Here is a 20090-nt window from a genome sequence, read left to right as displayed (position 1 = left end):
CTACCTTGCCTTAGGGAATTTTTCTGAACCAAGCAACACTAAGCCAAACATTGCCTTAGAGAAGGAATACAGCACACTACCACTACAGCACCATTTATCTTGATTGCACTTGTACTGTGCTTTATTTAAGCACTACTGCTTCGTTTGCACCTTCCCAATTTTTCTTTTTGCTTTTGTGATTTTGATCTAGTGATGCTAGAAAATTTCCTTCCTTTCCAACACTAATGAAAAGGAAATTCCTTTTCATTCTCACATTAAATTGCTAATGTTTTACAGATCTTGTCATAAGTTTAGAAATGGAATTAGCATTTTGCAGTCACTATTGCCTATGAACTAACTTTTGCCTGAAGCTTTTCCATACGCTCCCGTTCAATCCTTTCCTTTTCAAGTCTAGCTGCTGCTTCTTGTTCAGCTTGCAGTCGGGCTTCCTCTGAAGTTTGGGAAATACATCAAGAGCACAATTACATTTTGCTTATTAGAACCAGACACATTATTTTCTTATTAGCTGTAATGACAAAACAAGTATAATATGAAGCAACATATCTGATATTACCCAGAATCTTCCAAATGGGATTAGATAAACTCATCTGAATCACAGTACTAAAACCCACTACTACAGCACTGCCCTAATCAGCCCATGACAAAGAAAGTGCAGAAAGGGATCAGCAGGCTGCCTTTTTCCCCTCAGAAACAACAACGGATGTTCCCTCTTCCCATCCCTACAGCTTGAGTAGGCCCAGAATTTTAATCCGATGTCTGCTGTGAAATCACCTGAGTGGTTCAGTTCCCAGCTACTCTTCTGCTTTCCTACATCCTTTGATGGAAACTCCATCTTACAGATGTTTATTCAATGAAATAGATGAGTTTTTAGGCCTGTCTCAATGGCTGTCAGTTCTCCTTAGGATCAGTAACTTTGATCACAGCTTTAACTGCCACAAGGACAGCAAAGGGATAGCAGACACCCAGCTAGCTCTTGACAATAGGTGTACCCTATCAACCTTCTCTGAAAAAGGCCTTTTCAGAGAATTTCTCTTACCTTCTGCTAATGAGGATTGAGAGAAGAAAAACACAGAACACTGCATTTCCATCCCACTGAGAATATTTCAAAATGTAATGGTAAGAGAGAGGAAAAAAATCTAATTCTTCCTGACACTCTCATCCCCAGGCTCCTAATCATGGCAGAAGTAATTAGAGGAAAAAGTATGGCTCTAGCAGGAAAGTGAGATGGGGAGGCAGTAAGAGGTAACATAGAATTTGACCCACACAGAAGAAGAGAAATGCATTTTTTGAAATACAGTGTTAACATCAGTGTGCTACAGCTCGGCAGGTAACTTCTTTCTGTTTAATTAAAATAAATGACTGTGTCATCACATTCCTTGTAAATGAAGTGCACGGTACCTTCCTCTTTCAGCTTCCTTTCCTCCTCTTCTTTCTGTAATCTCAGTTTTTCAGCTTTGCCAACTTTGTTTTTTCCACTGGACTTAATGTTTGCAATAAATTAAAAGAAACCAAATGTCAGAATTATTTAAATGCATCTGGGGAGGTATTGACCCTCTATAACTCTGCCCATCTAATGTGAACCCTGAATAAAGATTTTTGACTTCCTACACAGTCATTGAAGCCTCCAGAATTACAATATACACCCAAATCCATTTTTGTTCTTGTTTCCATGGTGTGATGCATGCTCTTATAGCTATTATACGTAGGTTGCTCTGAAAGCATTGCCTCCCATTTAATTCCATGGAAACTACAACAGATACACAGACCACAGTAACATTGTTTGATAGAGCGAATTTTCAGCTACAAAACACCTCTTCAACACAGTCACCACCTTTAGCTATGCATTTTCACCAGTGATGAACAAGAGCCTACATGCTATGCTCGTAAAAAATCTGCACCAGCAGAGGTGACCCACTGTTTCACAGCTGCTGTGATGGAGTTGCTGTTAGGAAAATGTCACCCATACAATCCATCTTTCACTGGCCTGAACAGATGAAGCCAGAAGGAACCAAATCCAGACTATATGGTGGGTATGTTAGGACATTCCAGCCAAAATAGGCAACGTGCTCCACAGCCTTCCAACTGCCTGGCAGTATCACACTGCAAAAGAAAGGCTGTCTTCTTCTCTGGCCTGGCTCTGGAAGTTCAAGCCTTCAGCTTAGTCAGTGTTGTGATTGATGTAGCGGTCAGAGTGAATGGTTCGTCCACATTCCATGAAATTCAGAAGGATCACCTCGTTCCTATCCCAAAAGACAGTGTATCACTTTACCTGCTGAGGGCTGCAACTTAAACTTTTTCTTCAACAGGCAATTCACGCGTCACCACTTCATTAACTGTAATTTTGATTCTGGCTTGTAGCGGTGACACCACATATCATCACCAATAATGATGTGATCCAAGAAACTGTAATCTTTGGCCTTGTATTAGTTCAGTAGGTCCTGAAAAACTTGCATTCAATGTTTCTTCTGTTACTGTGTGAGGATTTGTGGGACCCATCCGGCAGGAACTTTGTGATCCAACACTGCCACCATTATTTTCAACACATTGAAGCAGATACTTAGCTCTGCACACAGTTCCTTGGTCGTATACTCTGTCAATTTGTGCAGATAAGCATGTAAGCTTATTGTTTTGAGGTGTGCCACCTGCGTACGGCCATCCCAAATGTAGCTTGGCTTTCACATCATAGTTGCCACTGCTGAAACACACCACACACTGCCTCTCTGTGCTCATATCCACTGATGGTCTCCACAAACATTCACCAAGTGCTGATGAATGTCAATGGATGCCATTTTTTTCTGCATGGATAAATTCAGTGGCATCCCTTTGCTTCATATGCACTTCCATGTCAGGCATCATTTTGTCAGACTGTCCCTCTGCTGCCATCTGTCACATGGCAACAAAATGTAATGAATATTGGCAGGAAGGTTTGATTTCTCCTGCCATACAACCAATATCTGCCTGACATCACAGGCCAACATAACAAAATAGGAGGCATTACTTTCGGAGCAGCCCTTATATAATTTTATTCTAGGTTTCCTGAATACAGAACAATAATTTTTAATCTGGAAATTGAATAATAAGTAAGTAGATCTGGTAAGAAAGTAGGTGTTACAACTTCAAGTATTATTTTTTAGCATTTAGTGGTGCAGTAGCACTGGATGGGCAATGTGCAGCCTGATTCTACATGAGTGGGTGACATGCCACTGGGGAGGAGTGCCAATCCTGAAGGTGCTGCAAAGACAAGGCCCCAGCACAGCAGCAATCAGTGACCACAAAGAAAAGCACACACAAATCAGTAAGAGACTACTACAGTGAGAGATGTCGGAACAAGATGATCCTTAAGATCCTCTCCAACCCAAGAAATTCTGTGAAAAGGAAGGATGGGCCGAGAAGTAAATCAAGTTTATAGAACTTGTGAAAACAAGGCGGCTGGTTTTGTACTGCAAAATGAATTCACAGCCTACAGTGTTGGCTGAGTGTGGTTGGGATTGCTATTATTTTTTTTTTTTGTATAGGTGAGGAACAAAAATTATATTCTGTACAGGCTCCAGGGTCTGGAGATAACAAGGAATGACAGAAGACTGAGCTATAGCTGAAAGCAAAGCTGCAGATGACAAAAGAGAAGACATGAAGGAAAAGGAATGACTTACATCAGGTGGGGTATGTGTGCACTGACTGAATAACAGCATTCTGCTGCTGACAAGCAAGGAAAAGAAATTCAAAGAACGTGTGTTTGATTTTTAAAAACAGAGAAAATAGGGAGTGTGCATGGGGAGTGTACATGAGTTCAGCAGACACGACAACGTGAGGGGAAGATGCATCACCATTTCAGGCAGCTACCCTGGGTGTTTCATTTTGGAGAACTGAAATTAGGACTGCGCATCCCCACAGGTGAGAGACAAGTGCTTACAAGGGTTCAGTCTGGAAAGGTAACACGCATAACTATTTGGAAAGCTATTCACATCACTTTGCACAGTGATAAATAAATGCATGAATGTGACTCGGGATACCAAGGCTATCAGAAAGCTCACACTGCTGGTGGGAGTTCAGTGCCCACAACATGCACCCAGCAGGGTTAGCCTGAATCTTTTTGTTTTTAAACATATTTGCATACAATAACGTCGTCACAACAGCTTTACTGTGACCAAAAAAAAAAAAAAAAAAAAAAAAAAGTCCTTACAATACTGTTTTTGGATGCGCTGAATCAAGAAGTGACAGACGCTTTCTTCAGCTTCAGCATGAGGACTCTGTGTCTGTACTGACAGAACTGCCCTGGTGCATCGCAATGAGCACCGCGGGGCGCGGGGCGATCACCGCAGCACGCTTCCACCTACCTTTTTTTGCTTTTTTGGACCCTAGAAGTTTAGGGACAAAAACAGAAGAAAGGAAGAGTCAGAGAACGGGGCACAGAGCACAAAAATCATCACAAAAGCCGCCCACCCCGCCGCTAAATAACGGGACTACTCCGGAGCTAATCCAACCCCCGCCCGCCCATACCATGGCGCCGCCGTGTTGCCATGGCGACGGCCATCGAGCTTCTGGCCGCCTATGGCGCGGAACACGGTGCGTCGCGTGACGGCCGCGTCGTAAAGCAGCGCGCTTTCCGGCGGGGCGCGGAGCGGGTGAGGCGACGACCTTCCTTTCGCTCTTCTCTCCTTTTGGCGGGGCGGGGGGCGGCCTGAGAGGGAGGGACCGGTCGAACCGACGGGCAGCGAGCTGGGGCTGGCTCCGATTTATAGAAATAAAAAAGCATCGCGCTTAACGACTAGCGCTTCTTTATTGATATGTCGTTACTAACAGCGCTTTGGCAGCAAGCGTTTCTGTAGCAGGCCACGGAAACTTAAGCGGGCAGGGCGGCCGTGCCGGTGTGGCAGGCGGGGAGGCGCAGGGCAGAGCTGCGGGCGGGGGGACACGGGCGCTGAGGAGAGTGGGGGTGATTAGGGCAAGCGGGGCTGCGCTGAGGGGAGGCTGGAGAGAAGCTGCAGTCGGTGTGGGAAGTGAGACTGGAGTGTGCTGGCTTCCGTAACAGGCTAACGTCGCGTTGGTTATCCTGCAGGTAAATTAAGCGTTGCCACCCGTAAGAACTAAGAGTTGAGTGACATGTGCAATGGCCGGCTCTTTAAGAGGTGAAGTACTGAACCTTTATAAAAATGTAAGTGTCTGAAGTGCCACAAGAACTTCCCGTGTTCTAAAACTAAACAAAATCCTTGTATTTTGAAGCCTGTCTAAAAGCCTATCATTCTTTTCCCCTTCAAGCTGCTGTACCTTGGAAGGGAGTATCCCAAAGGAGCAGACTACTTTAGAAGCCGGTTGAAAGCAGCTTTTCTAAAAAACAAAGATGTGAAAGATCCTGAAAAAATTAAGCAGCTAATTGCACGAGGAGAGTTTGTTATAAAAGAATTGGAGGCTCTGTACTTCCTCAGGAAATACAGAGCTATGAAAAAGCGCTACTACAGTGATGACAAAGAATAACTGCTGCGACCCTAACGATACAAAGCCATAAACAGCCAATAAAAGAAGTGAAACTTCACAAGAAATGAACAGTAAATCCTTCCACCTCATTTAGAATACAAATTGGGACTTCATTTACCCTTAAGGAGGTGTTGGAAAGATTTGGGGTCTGTATTACTCAGGTAATTTTTTTCTCAACTTCTTTTGGCCTTCTTGAACTCTAACTGAGAATAATTCTGCAGGCAGAAGTGGTGATAAGGTTGTGTTTCCCTATACATGCTGAGCAGATCACTGCTTCTATATTGGTTCAGCTGTGCGTTGCAATGCTGATTTGAGGTGCTGCACATCTTTTGTCAGTTAGAAGAAGAATCTGAATTTGAAAGTCTTCCACATTCAATGAATATTTTTCACCACAATTGAGCACCTTCTCAAAAGGATATTAAGATTTTGGCTATATCTGCATAGCGTGCAATACATCAACATACTGACATCTTACTGTGATACAAAGAACACCAGTGGGTCAGGAAGGGAATGGACAGGAATATAAATGGTTTGAGTACTCAGACCCCAAAGACAATTCCTGCAGCTACTGATTTCTGATGCTGTATAACTGTCTTAGCAAGAGTTTAGAACTCGATCCTCTCCCCTGCAGGAGAAGATTGACCCTGGCTGTTTGCTCCATGGATAACTTTGTGAACTTTGGCACAACAGGCAGACTTTCACCTTAACTATTCCTCTCTACATGCTCTGCTGATTTGCTGCTTTAGGTTTTTCTCGCATAGAATTAAATGACGCTGGAGATGATAGAACAGAAAAGATCTTTGAAATGTAGGTAAATAATCACTGCAGCAAAACTGTTGGCAACAGCCACAGTGTTAAGATGCCTGGGTTCCAGAAAAGCAGAAAAGTTTTTTTTTAAAAAAAGGCCAATAGGAGACTTGAGATGTGTGCTTCGCTTCATACTGCACTGATCTGACAAAGCCCTTCCGTATCAGTTGGATTAACTCCCCTACAATATGTTGCAGTGAAACCTACTCTGCGGAAATACCTTTACATAAAAAATGTAACTAACCCTGCCCAATAACTGGTAAAAGATTGTCTAGATGTGATTATAGATACAAAGGGCCAACTTGCGGGAAAAGTAACAATTCTACAGGTTGTTTTGTTTCTTTTTTTCCCTAGGACACAATCAGTACTAAGGAAATGCTTTTATTTTCCCTAAGTTCACAAAAGGCATTTGATAGAGGTGTTGTGCACAGCTGGGAATGAGTACAGAATGACTCTTCTGACCATTTCAGGCTTGCAGGCAGATACAAATTCCTTCTGCTATTAGAGTAAGGAAAACCTGGTCTCTGTGCCTGGCTGGGAGCGACGGCCCTTCAATTCAGGGAAGAGATGTCTACACGCACCTGCAACCGAGATGCACCTGAGGCCGGGCCCTGCTCAGAGTGCAGAGCCAGCATGGCCCACCAGAGGGCTCAGCGTTGTCACGCGCTGTGCTGCGTCAGTGCCGCTTATGGCAGGCAATGAGGAGAAATAAGCTGCAAACAACTGCCAAACACGTGTGTACTTCATAGAATCATAGAATCGCTCAGGTTGGAAAAGACCTTAAAGATCATCGCGTCCAACCACAGCCTAACCATACGACCCTAATTCTAACAACCCTCCACTAAATCATGTTCCTGAGCACCACATCCAAACGGTTTTTAAACACATCCAGGAATGGTGACTCAACCACCTCCCTCGTGAGCCTATTCCACTGCTTCACAACCCTTTCTGTAAAGTGTTTCCTGATATCCAACCTAAACTTACCCTGGCACTTGAAACCATTTCCCCTCATCCTGTCACCTGTCACCAATGAGAAGAGACCAACCCCGCTCTTGCTGTAAGCACCTCTCAGGTATTGGAAGACAGCAGTAAGGTCTCCCTTAATCTCCTCTTCCCCAGACTAAACAGCCCCAGTTCCTCCAGTCTCTCCTCGTGGGGCATATTTTCACAAACCTTGTTGCCCTTCTTTGGACATGCTCCAGCACCTTAATGTCCTTTCTGTACTGAGGTGCCCAAAACTGAACACAGTACTCAAGGTGATGCGTCACTGGAGCAGAGTACAGTGGCACAGACTACTCCACTGCAGAGATGAAACACTGAAATTCTTGCAGAGAAAAGCAAACAGGGACAGAAGTTCACAATAACTATTTTTTTATTACATTACAATAAATAGGAGCAGTACAGTTTGACAAAAAAAAAAAAAAAAAAAAAAAAAAGACAAATTCCAGATCACCTCACAGCACATACTCCTAAAAACATTAAAAATTTTAAAACAAACAGAGGTTTTTTGTGTTTTTTTTTCTTTTTTTTTTAAATGTAGTATCTGGTATTACCAACATTCCTAGGTCACGCAACCAATGATGGAAAAACTGGATCACACTGCATATGTTCCACATCAAATAAAGCACGATGTACAAAATGTGCATGTTTCAGTTTACACTATACAAAAATAGTTAAAATACATTCCAGGTAAACATATTACATTAAGAAGTCATTCTAGTAAGAAGTTGGCACTCAAGAGGAAAAAGCAGAAGTATTTTCAACATGAAAACACAAGACAGTGGAATAAAGAAATGTTAGGAAAGGTTTACCATCTATGTAGCTTTATGTAAACTTCAGACAAAATGATTGGTATACAGTTTGATGGTCTTTGAAGGTAATAATTGTATTGCTTCACAGAATGAAGTGTAGAAGATTGTGTGTCTGTATTTACCTACTGCAGAGATCCTATGTGACGTAACTTCTTTTTTTCCTAAGTTAGGGCAATGAGACTGGTTAAAATAATGTTCAGTTCTAAGAAAACCAGTAATAATGTTTACCAGGGTTACATAAAGCTACTGTAAGAAGGTGTTACTCCCTGACATATGGCAATGTAATGTATTAACGCAGCAAGTGATTCACATGTTCAGTTAGCAGTTACTGCCAGAAAAGAAAGCATCCAGGTATGTCCTTTGAAAACATTTCAAATAGGGAAAGACAGAATAATTGAGATCAACTTGTGCAAGCTGCAATCCAACATGCTTCACCAAATCTCTACAAATATTAAGACAAAACTGCACAACAGTGGCAAGGATGAGTATTTTTCTTCTTTTTTTTTTTTTTTTTCCTTTAAGTCAATAAGGGCTATTATAGGGCAATTTTATAATAATTTGATTAGATTGGTAGCTACAGATCAGACCTACTGAAAAACTTATTTTATCTATATATATCTTGATAGCAGAGCTGTATAATCCACGCTTGATTATTAAGATATTTCTGCTAAATTTATTTCCCCTAACAGTTTTTAGTTAATTAATATGAGAATTTCAGAGTTTTACATGCAGAGTGACTCGGTTACCAAAAATCTTTAAAGTCACCTTAAGATCGCTGTTGTTAGCTCAGGGTATACTATCCAGCTTTGCTATCTTCTTCATATCTAATCATATATTAACTACCATGTGCAAATAACCGCCTCCAAATTGTTTTTAGCCTTGGAAGCTGTAAAATGTTGTAGGACATTAAAAATTTATCAGTATTCCTCGTTGGCCCTTAATATGTATTAAGTTATGTTCTCCTGTTATAATTTTTCAATTTTCTTTTTCATAAGCTAAAATACATCTCACACTGATGCTGAAAAGATGGGGGCTGCTGGGGGGCTGGGAGAGCAGTCAGTGCAGGCAGGGAAAGGCACTCATTTGTTAACTTCTCAGGCGCATGAAAGAATGTGCAGCAACGCAGACAGCACGCTTCCCCTGCCAGCTTTGCAACTCTCCACCTAACAGTCACTGCTGATTTTTGCTGTAGGAAGCAAAATGTGTGCCTGCCGTCGCACCTTTGACATCATATAAATGGTCTAAGTTACACTGGTAGATTCAAGTGATACCGTGTAAATTTTCCAGGTGGTTTAGATATAGGTTAAGTTTGGGCAATGCTGCTATTCCCTTTTCCAAACTTTCAGAACTTACCAGTGCACTGTCCTACACTACCCTCCTTCAGTGACTTCTGTTTTACTTTTGGTACACAAAGTCATGCTTCCAATTCTGTTCTGCAGCTGACTGGGTACCAGTGAGCCTTATGGCACTGAGGCAACTAACACAGCCTAGCGCTGTAACTTTTGCAGGAAGAAAACAGGAACTGGCAGCACCGCAAACACTAGCTCTTACTTTGGTGCAGAATAGTTAGACTACAGTACCAAAAAGGAAACCTGAATTCTGCATTAATTCTGATCGGAAAGGAAAAAAAAAAAAAAAAAGAATCACAAGAGACTTAATCACGGAGAAAGACAACATTTAAATCCTTGGTCTAGTTTCATGACAGTCTAGACATCGGAATGCCACTCACCAACCATTTAATCTGTGCAACAAAACTAGCACTTCACAGACATCACATAAACAACACTGAATCTGGAAACCATGTTCTATGCTGAAGATTAGTGCAAATTCCACACCATTTTTATGGCATAGTGGATTTCCAAATTATTTGCATGAAGCAGCTAAGTTCAAGCTCATTCATTCACTGATTTGAGGTTACTAGAATTTAAAATTCTGCTCCTATTTTTACATAAAATGGGCATGTGGAAACATTTCATGCCACCCTTGGGGAAAAAAAATCAAATGGTTTTGATTTACTATATAATTTAGGATTCATTCTGATTTAATTCTTATGATAAATTCTGGATCCATGTATGAAGTAACCTAAGAAATTGAATCAACTTATCTATTAAGGCTTTCTAGTATTTCCTGGAAACACTAAGGGTGAAATCTCGTCCTACTGAACTACCTGAAGATTTACCACTGGGAGCTCAGGAGAGCTAAGATTGCACCTTGGTGTCTTCAGACAGAAAAAGTTAAGTGAAAGTTTTAAAGCAATACATCAACAACAGGAAATCAATCTAATCAGAACTTTTACTTTTTCCATTGCCAGATGTGCATTAGTGTCTTTTTTTTAATTTTTCTTTTTTTTTTTTTTTAATAGAAAAAATATAGTATTTAAGGAGTGACTGAGACAAATTGCAGTGAAAAAATTTTTTTGTGAAAGTTTTATCTTTACATTCAATAAAGTTGATCTGAAATGCTACAAGACTAGATGCCTAGAAGCAAAATCTACAGGAAGACTATAAAGGCTTCTGGTCTCTCTATATTGCAGTCAGTCTAAACTAAAAGAAAATCTGAAAATAAATTCTTTTTTTGCTAACTAGTCTGTTTTCCCAACCAGATTTAAAAAATAAAAAATAGTAAAAATTAAGGGGGATGTTAGAACATGTAGAGCATCATTTCATTGTTTTGTTTACACACAGAACAGAAGTTCACAATCAGTAAGAAAAGTAGTAAGTTAGCAACTGTGCATGCACCAAAGAGTCCTAAGACAGTTCTCAGGTTTTTGTGTGTTTTTTTTCTGTTTTTATTTTTCTTCACAGGCATTGCTAGTTCAAGAACCAACACTCAAAGAATACTGGCACTTTAAGAGGAATGAAGTTTCCACTGTCATTTAAAACAAGCATTCAGGTAAAGCTAACAGGATCATGAAGCAGAAAGTAAAGTAATGCTAAAAACAAATGCTAATAATTTAGTGTAATGTACAAAAATTACTTCAGTACGTCTTAAGAATAAGGATACACTGTATTTACATAATTATACACTTTGTCTTTGTCTTCTTTTTCTTCTTTTTACCGTCTTTGCTCATCTTCTCTTTGTGTTTTCTGATTTCTCGAACTAATGTATAGAAGGCATCGTCAACACCCTAAAAAGATACACAGATACACACATTATGATCACCTTAACAGACTCGGCTGCCTGCTCATGTACAGCCTCGTTTCACCTGAGCTGAGCAGGAGAAGCCTGCCCTGCAGGAAGCTGTGTCAGGAGAGCTGACAGCATCCCCTCCTCGCTGAGGCCCTCACAACACCCCAAGAGCAGGCTGTGGGTTGTAGGAGTTGTCGGGACACCAACACCTTTTTGAGCATTCCCTTGTCTTTGGGAATGGGCATGTTGGGAAAAACTGAGATGGTGGGAGACTGCAGCTGTCTCCTGTTTGCATGAGAATTTACATGAGAATGCATACATCTGATGGCATCCCTGTGTGCAGCTCTGCAGGAGAGCAGCTCTAGGGAGCAGGTGGCCACTGTGTGAGCAAACCCTCCTGGCTGCAGGCTGAGGATCAGCCACCTGAATGAGCCACATTTAGATTATAAGGATGTATAGTACTATTGCTGGATTTCAGAATAAAGCTCTGAAGCATTTGTTAGCTTTGCTTACGCTTAAAAATCTATACATAGCTTTAAAATACAAACACAAGAGCAGGAATTCAGTACCAAAGAGATAGATATGACTCATCCACGTACTCAGCTCCTTTTATCACACCACAGGTTTCTTAAAAACTCTACATAAACAAATCATTCGAATTAATCATGCTGCAATGATCAGTCAACGTTTGATAAATCTTTCCATTCAACTTATGCAAAGACACATGGAACAAACTGTCTGTAGTCTATCATATATCATGTACAGCCACTTAAAACCTTCAGAGCTCCAACAGTTACACTACACACACAAAAGCTAATGTTTCTTCACATTGAATAGTTTGTCTACTTTTGGGGGATAACTGCAACTGACAAAATTTATTACTTTTGACCAGACACCCATAAACCTGATGTGACTCATAATCAAGTGCAATTTTACAGGCTTTACTTTGTAATGACCTATTTATGTGCAGTAGCTGCATAACGTTATCATATCACAGCAGCCAGCTGCACCAGCACAGAACTGGGCTGAGAAATCCAGCCCTGCAGCCAGCAGACTTCCTGTCAGCTACTGTGCCCTCAAGCTGCCAATAGAAATGAGCACTCTTGGTTTGCTCCTGTGTATATTAACACTTACAAATAAGCAATATTAGATCAAAGCCCTTCACTGCCTATCCTCTGAAACTGGTAATAGAGTTTCGCAAGGTCTTATATAAAATACATGTGCATTTAAGTTGCTCTATATTTGAAAATATTATTTGCTAAAATAAAATTGATGTAGTGTACCTTGTAAGAAGTATGCATGGCTCTGTAAAAGGTGAAGTTTTTTGAGAATCAGAAAAGGTTGGCGTTATTTTATAGAGGGAGAATATTTTACTTATAATTTCAGCCTTAATGCACAAAGTGAACATTTAGCAAAGTTCATGCAGGGAAATGATCTACAAATAGCAACAGATCACAGTGTATCTTTTGCAGTTCTTATCCCAGCCAACCAGGAGGGAAGTATTAAGAACCAGTCATACAAGGGCTTAGGTTGGAAGGGACCTCAAGGATCATCAAGCTCCAAATCTCCTGCCACATGCAGGGCCGCCAACCTCCACATTTAATAATAGACCAGGCTGCCCAGGGCCCCATCCAACCTGGCCTTGAACACCTCCCTGGGCAGCCTGTTCCAGCACCTCACCAACAGAGTTTGTCACAACGGTCAACAACAGAGTTTCATTCTTACAACATAAGAATGATGTAAGAACGATCCTTTGCACAATATTCTTCTATGAGACTGTTCACATTTTGTTACAAAACTACCCTTCAGCACTTCAGGCTCATCATTACTGTGTTACACATTACAACATTCATTACAAGGATAGTTGATGACTCTCAGCAGTGTCTTCAAGCAAGATGCACTTAACAGAAATTGTAACTCAAGTCTTCAAATGAGCAACCTTCTCTCCTCAAACTAGTTTTTATACAAGGTATTTTATCTGTGTTTTAAGTAATACTGTGGCCCTTTAAGCATGTGACTTCACAGTTAAGGCTGAGATCTTCCACTGCACCTCCTGAAGTGGTAGTCTCAAAGACAGCATGTTGCAAAATACTTGGGAATAACTTGCTTTTGTCCTTGCATTTATACCTTTGCAGAGCAAGCCTTTACAGTTGTTAACTAGGTAGTTTTGGTTCTGTCACAATTCATTTTAAGCATAAACTGTAAATACAACATAGAAAATATTTAGAGTATTTGTGTGTTAGAACTGGAGATTCAAGAAAAATGGAGATCCTTCACTTTTCAGTCTGTGAATTAAATCTTAAAAATGCACTTAGAATACAAGTAGTGGACACTCCACAATTACAGAAGATCTCTGAAGGCATTAGTACTACAAACAAGATCAAGAGTGGTCAATTTCCCAGTTACCCTCTTTCAGTAGCAAGGGACCACACGCAGCAGACCTTTCTCCCTCTAACACTGGAGTCATTGTGTACAAACTTTTCAGAAAGCAGGAGATGTACCGAATGAGCGCTTTCAATCCACGCTCAGGATTAGAAACTCAGAATTCAGAGAGCATGCTCAGAGCTGTAGCACACTGCTCTGGAAAACACTGGTTTAGAGCAACTTGCTGCATACAGGACAGCTTGCTCATGGCATTTGTTTTTCCAAAGGGCAACTAAGTGAAGGGAACAGAAAAATCAGAATGTTCAGAAAGCAGTCCAATCCTAGCTACAGCTTCTTTTTGGAGCACTACAATTGCGTTATCTAGTGGCTGTACAGAAGTCTAGATGTCTGGTTATGTGTTTACAGACATGCAAGAGACTTGGCAAGTAGCCTGAATCTGTCACCCTACACACCCTAAATTCTCAAGGAATTCGGATTCCTAAGGACTACAGCCTCAAATAGAGTCCTTTAAAGTATATCTCATACACACACAGAGTCATGAGAAAAAGAAATTACGCATACACCTCCACAGTGCTACTGAAAAATCATGAAATTAGTTTTAATTAAGAACTGGTAAGTTAATGAGCTTTCATAAACTGGATATTCCAAGAGGTACAAAAACACCCTGAACAAATTTGATAACCCATAGGCAAGAAAGGAAGATATACACTGTGCATCACTCCAACACTTGTTACAACGAGCAAGCCTCAAATACACCATTAGGTGCTGCTCACCTTAGCTCATCTAACATACAGCAGGCTGAAATAGAATGCATTTAGTCTTATTAAGTGGGCAGTAATACAAGCTGGAGTGTTTTAAATGCTGGATTTCTCACGCCACTATCATCACTACTGTGCTACAGCTGTAGTGCAAGAATTTTGGAGTATATCATCCCTAGCTTAATCTCCAAATATGAAGTTGCTGCAAAGACTATCAGTAACTTGAAGGTATTTATGTAGAATTCATTTGAAAATGAAGACAAGTGTTTCCTCTGCTGAGCAGATACTGAAAGCACTACAGCCTTCTGTTTTTTAAGTAAGGTATGTAACAGAAAAAAAAGGAAAAAAAAGTTATTGATTGCTGACAAAAGATCTTCCTCAGAGGGGAAAAAAATAAAAACTCATTTCTCTTTGAAGTAGACAGAAAAAGTTGGAAGCAGATGGAAAGGAAGTACAAGGGCTGCTCTGAAAGTAATGCCTCCGACTTTATAATGCTGGCCCATGACTTCAGATGGATGTTGTTGATATGGCAGCAGAGGTTGAACTTCCCTACCAGTATTCCATTACATTTTGTTGTTGTGGGACAGATGGCAGCAGAGCAGGCAGTCTGACAGAATGGTGTCTGACACAAAAGTGCATATGAAGGTTGTGTCACTGAATTTGTCCATGTTGAAAAATGGCACCCACTGACATTCCTCAACACTTTCTGAATGTTTACAGAGACCAAACAGTGAGGTGGTGCTCTTCAGCAGTGATGACAGCGGTGGCACCTTCGCTAGTGCACATTTTCAGGAATGAGTCGTGCAGCTCTTGTTCATTTCTGGTGAAAAAGCATTGCTAATAGTGGTGACTATGTTGAAAAAGAGCATTTTGTAGCTGAGAATGTGCTCTATCAAATAGTGTTATTGTGTTCTTTGTATCTGTTGCAGTTTCCATGGAAATAAATAGGAGGCATGGCTTTCAAAGTGACCTACCTATATGTTCTCTGAGCTGCTAAAGGAAAAAAAAAAAAAAAAAAAAGCAGCATCTTAAAATATGAAAAGATTCCTCCACTTAAAACACAAAAAACAAAACAAAAAAAAAAAACCCTATACTCCTCCTATGCTCCTCACAGGAAAGTCCACGAAAAGGAAAATCAAATAGCATTAAAGTACGAATATACAAAATAAATTTTAGTTTGGGTTTTGCAAATAAATGCTTCCATCACTCCCCATTATCAGAATTAGTCCAGTAAGTTACTGTAAATAAGTAAAAAGAAATAAACTTTCCCATAGGAAGAGGGGCTCACAGAACAAAGTCAATCCATTAACAAGGTGTAGGGCAGGGGCTTAGTAGTAACACTTAAAAGCCCTTCCAAGGAAATAAAAGACATTTCACATTGAGACTATACTAGCAAAGAGCAAGAAATGGAAAAGCTGGCCTTAAGAATGCTACTTTAAGGATGCTTAAGCAATTTTAATTCATATTACTCTCATCAAAAGCAGTCTTGCCAAGCTGCTTTTAGTTATTTTTTAAATAAATACAAAAAAAAAAAAAGTTTTTTATTGGCACTAATTTTATTGGTACTTGGATGCAAAACTTGGGTAGCGTCATTACTAGAGTTTCCAGTTTCATGAAAAGGAAGCCTTTGATACAAATAGTATCACAAAGCATCTTTTTTCTTTTTTCTTTTTTTTTTAGAAAACATCTAATGATGCAGCTCAAAGCAGTCATTCATCACTAAAAAGCTAAGAATATAATAAGTTTTTACTAGATGTGCTCATGCTTACAAAAGAAGATTCTCCCCTTCCACCCCCACTCCTTATTAAAGGAAATCTTCCTTCAGTTACAACAGTCTTCTTAAAGACAAGTCCAATTCCTCTTACTTTCTGCAAGCTGTTTTACAGTGTGAAAAAAACTTTTTCAATGGGTTTTTAAGCAATAGGAAACTCCACATCATCCTCCATTAGAGGAGTAACAGACCACACTCTCACAGTAAGAGGCAAAGAATCAACTCAAGGGGCTATCGCGATGGTTTACCCAAACATCACTGGAAATGATTTAGACTAGCACTTCTCACACAATGCCAATTCTTCCCTCTCCCCTTTCTTTTGCTTGCAGTGCAGGGTATTGATTTAAAAAAATGATTATTTGTGAGAATCCTGCAACTGTTCTTTCCAGTTGTACTTCACCATTGCTTTTTCCTCCCCTGTATAAAAGCTCCAAAAAAAAGATAAAATAATCAAGAAACCTCCTTCTACATCTCAAAAAGATTGCAAGTTTTATGATCCTCTCTCCTCAGTTCATCAGCCTGAAGATGCACTCAACATACAGCTTCTGTAGTATCTGCAATTAATCCGCGTTAAAACATTTTCCTCCCAAATTCCTGAGGCACAAAACAAAATCTCTATTTTTACAGATGGAGAACTTGATACGCAGTAAAGATCTTCTTTTAACCTATTTATCAAAAAAAGAAACAGGAAAAACAAAGTAAATCTATAGGTGTTTGCTAGGTATATTATTCAGGACTGCCATACTGAAATCTGAATGATATTATATAATGTAATCAGTTAATCATAAAATATCTGATTTGCAAAATACTGTTGATCAGTGTTATTCAGCAAATGACTTTAAAACTTACCCTATTACATTACAAAACTTACCCTGTTACATTACAAGGCATTTTTTAATTTTCATGCACCCTGGAGTCTTTTCTTCTTTGCTGATTTTTTTCACTCTGTACTGTCGAATCTCTCGCACCAATGTATAAAAAGCATCCTCCACTCTCTGCATTGTAAAACACAACTCCTTAAAAACTGCTTTATTGACAATGTTGACATATTGGAACACCATGGCAGGGGAAAAAAAAAAAAAATACCAAAATTATGAGCTTTACTTGAGAGAAGTCTATGGATATCCAGATGGCCCACAGAAAGTCTGCACTCATATTGGGTCCAGAGATGATAATCAAAGATCCCATCCATCAGAATAGATGGAAAATTTTCTCCCATTTCTTCCAGTGTTGAAAACAGAGCTTCAATTTCTGAATATTTTTGCATAATTTTGTGGGTGTGAATGTATTTTGCAGACAAAAAGCCCTGTGAGACTGGTAACTAGGGGGCACTTACATACAGCTAGCCAACTATTTTCACTTCTTAGCCAAAGCCAGAACCTGTCACTGTTTGGGCTGGCAAAGAAAAGTAATCTTGTTTATCTTCTGTACTTTAAATAACTACTTGCTTTGCAAAATTTGTGCAGCAAGCTACTGAAGTGTAGAAAAAGTTCATAGGAGTTGATAAAGCAATAAATTCCCTTAAGAATATAAAATTCCAGAGAAAACTGTTTTTAAAGCTTTTTTAGAGAGCAAGATTATGCTAGCAGGTTTAGAAGAATGGGTTTCTGAGTCATGGCAAAGTGCTTTCTAAGAAGTATCTCAATGGTATTTCAGAATAACTTTCCAATGTAAATACTGTAATAAGAGAAGTTATTTTTCCACGCTGACAAGGCAACAAGTTCATTACTGATGATGTGTAAAAGCTTGGTTCAGATCCTCATGTAAGGCACACATGAGTTCTCTCTGGGCCAGAGTCAGGCCCTATGGCAGCACTACATCCATACAGACTCTGACCTGCTGCTGCTCTTGTCTTTGTTCGGCTACAGACAGCTGCTCAAGCACACCAGGGCCAACAGAGCAGCATTTCACCCTCTAGTCTCACATACTACCTCTCCACAGCTATGCCTTTACACCACTTAGAGATAAGGATACCATAAGCATTTAAAGAAAAAATAATGAGGATTGGTTTGTTTCAGCAAATAGGGAAGTACAGCGCTATCGTTAAGTTGGTGGCAATGTTTAGCTACAGCTTTTAAAGGAGAAGCAAATCTCTCCTCAGTCGACCTCATGACTTGTCTCTTCAGTCAGATCAACACTGTTGTTAATTTAACACAAGCTCATTATTTGGAAATAAAAATGAAAGAGACTGAACATCAAGAATGCAGATTAATTTAAACCCCAGAACTTTATTATTACTCAAAATCTGAGATTCTGTATGACAGATTTTCTTTAAGTTACTCTCCTGCTCATCTTTATATTGTGCACCCAATAATGAAAATAGCTAACATTCCCTGCTACAGTTAGTGGGTCACTTTTCATGAACCACACTATGGGCTATCTTATTTAAGACTGCTGCTTATTTGTGAGTTCTTCCAAACTAAAGTCATTCGAATTTAAAGACTAAATTAATTTATTTCTTGGGTGATATCTGTTACACAAGATGTGTCCAGTAAGCATGTAGTGAACTACAGACAAGTTGAGCCTTCTTAGGTTCCAGGTCTTGAAAAATTTAAAGGAGCTATTACAAACATCAAAACTCAAGTAAAGCTCATGCTTTCATGTTTTCCTAGAAGGCATGGAAACTTATTCCTGAGGAGGAAAGATTCAATATTGATCAGCTGCTACGTGCCAAAGCACAGGCTGTACGAGAATCAACGCTTTGCAAATCTACTGTTTTGCAGTAGAAATACATAATTTGATTATGGAGATTTCACATAAATAATCAGGCAACAGTTCGTCACTCTATGTTTATTGCCATCTTTCCCATCACCAACAGGAGCCATGATTTGCTTTAGCAATGCAGAGAGAGGCAGAGAGACAGACAGAGTGAAAAAAGAAATTGCTACTACTGCCACCATCAAGAACAGTCTTATGAATGCTGTTGAGGAAAATTATTCTGAAAACAAATGCATACAAAGAAACATTTGTGCTAATTTCAATAGCACAAGGTGACGTTTTTAGAGAGCCAGGTGTCAAGCTCTTATAAACACGAGTCATTTTAATACCAATTTCCTTTAAGAGTTTTCAATATTACTTTCTTAAACAAGCCCGGTTTACACATCTAAAATATAATTAACCAGCCAACAGAAATGGAAGCAAAAAATACCCTCTGGCAGAGTTTAGAATTTGAGCGACGTGAAGAACCCATGATCTCAATGGCAATGTTTTCAACATGCTTCTGACTTAGAAGGTTGTCAAACATTCAACTGAAAGTCGTGTAACTGAGGTAAATGGCACAGTAACAAACACCAGATCTAGTAGCCCTTTGTCAGGATAACCCTGCCCCTCCTCTCTCACTCCCATGATGGGGGACTATGCACTACATGCACAGGGAAGAATTTAAAATTAAAGGTTGTGTCAGACAGGGAGAAGTAAGAACAGCTATAAAAATAAACCCTGACAATTCAAACTCTTCTGCATAAGGACTGTGAAAGGATAACTGATGCAACATGCACTATAAAACCACCAGTACACACACTGGCTTACATATACAAAATAGCGATAGTGCTATTTATAAAAGTTACATAATATCCACTTTAGTCAGTGGTTTAGCTAACAAGAGAAGAAAGAACACCCCATTAACCACAACCAATAATCTACAGCCCTATACCCAACCTGTAAGATCCACCAAGTTAATACTTTACTGCTCAACTCAACAATTTGTATGAAAAAAGAAAAAAAAAAAAAAATCACACAAGGATTTGTGTAACAACATGACTTTTATGCCAGTCAGAATGGAATGAAAACCAATTACATTAGCTTTTAAAACACTTCCATTTCAGTGTTATTTCCTTTCCTACTTCTGGCCCCACCTATCAATTATATAAAATCTTAAAATCGGGATTAGTTGAAAGAGATACAAGGTAATGCCTGAGCACACTGCACTGTCTTTTAAAAGACACATCTCAGCAATCT

The 20090-nt window shown here is 39.7% G+C and overlaps 2 protein-coding genes across 4 annotated transcripts in view; one reads left to right on the top strand and one right to left on the bottom strand.

The window, feature by feature from the left end:
• The window catches only part of LOC306958115 (GTPase KRas), a gene marked incomplete at both ends in the record, with an annotated part of 45953 nt that overhangs the window by 13830 nt on the left and 12033 nt on the right, over window positions 1–20090 (bottom strand). The window contains 2 exons of one of the 3 annotated variants that reach the window (XM_079549533.1): window positions 339–430; window positions 1399–1480. In XM_079549533.1, the coding sequence (XP_079405659.1) occupies window positions 339–430; window positions 1399–1480 (174 nt within the window). Of the gene's footprint in view, window positions 1–338; window positions 431–1398; window positions 1481–8408; window positions 8449–11104; window positions 11218–17008; window positions 17129–20090 lie in introns of those variants that run through there. The other 2 variants (XM_079549534.1, XM_079549535.1) reach the window with 2 other exon arrangements.
• ETFRF1 (electron transfer flavoprotein regulatory factor 1) lies at window positions 5108–5472 on the top strand (the record flags this gene model as incomplete). The annotated part of the gene is made up of 2 exons (XM_079541135.1): window positions 5108–5152; window positions 5257–5472. The coding sequence occupies 2 exons, from the start codon at window positions 5108–5110 to the stop codon at window positions 5470–5472; spliced, it is 261 nt and encodes an 86-aa protein (XP_079397261.1).

The sequence above is a fragment of the Tetrao urogallus genome, assembly GCF_951394365.1.
Source record: "Tetrao urogallus genome assembly, chromosome: 1".
In the NCBI taxonomy this organism is placed as follows: domain Eukaryota; kingdom Metazoa; phylum Chordata; class Aves; order Galliformes; family Phasianidae; genus Tetrao; species Tetrao urogallus.
The sequence above is the reverse complement of the archived record's forward strand: the minus strand, read 5'-3'. Positions and strand labels throughout refer to the sequence as shown.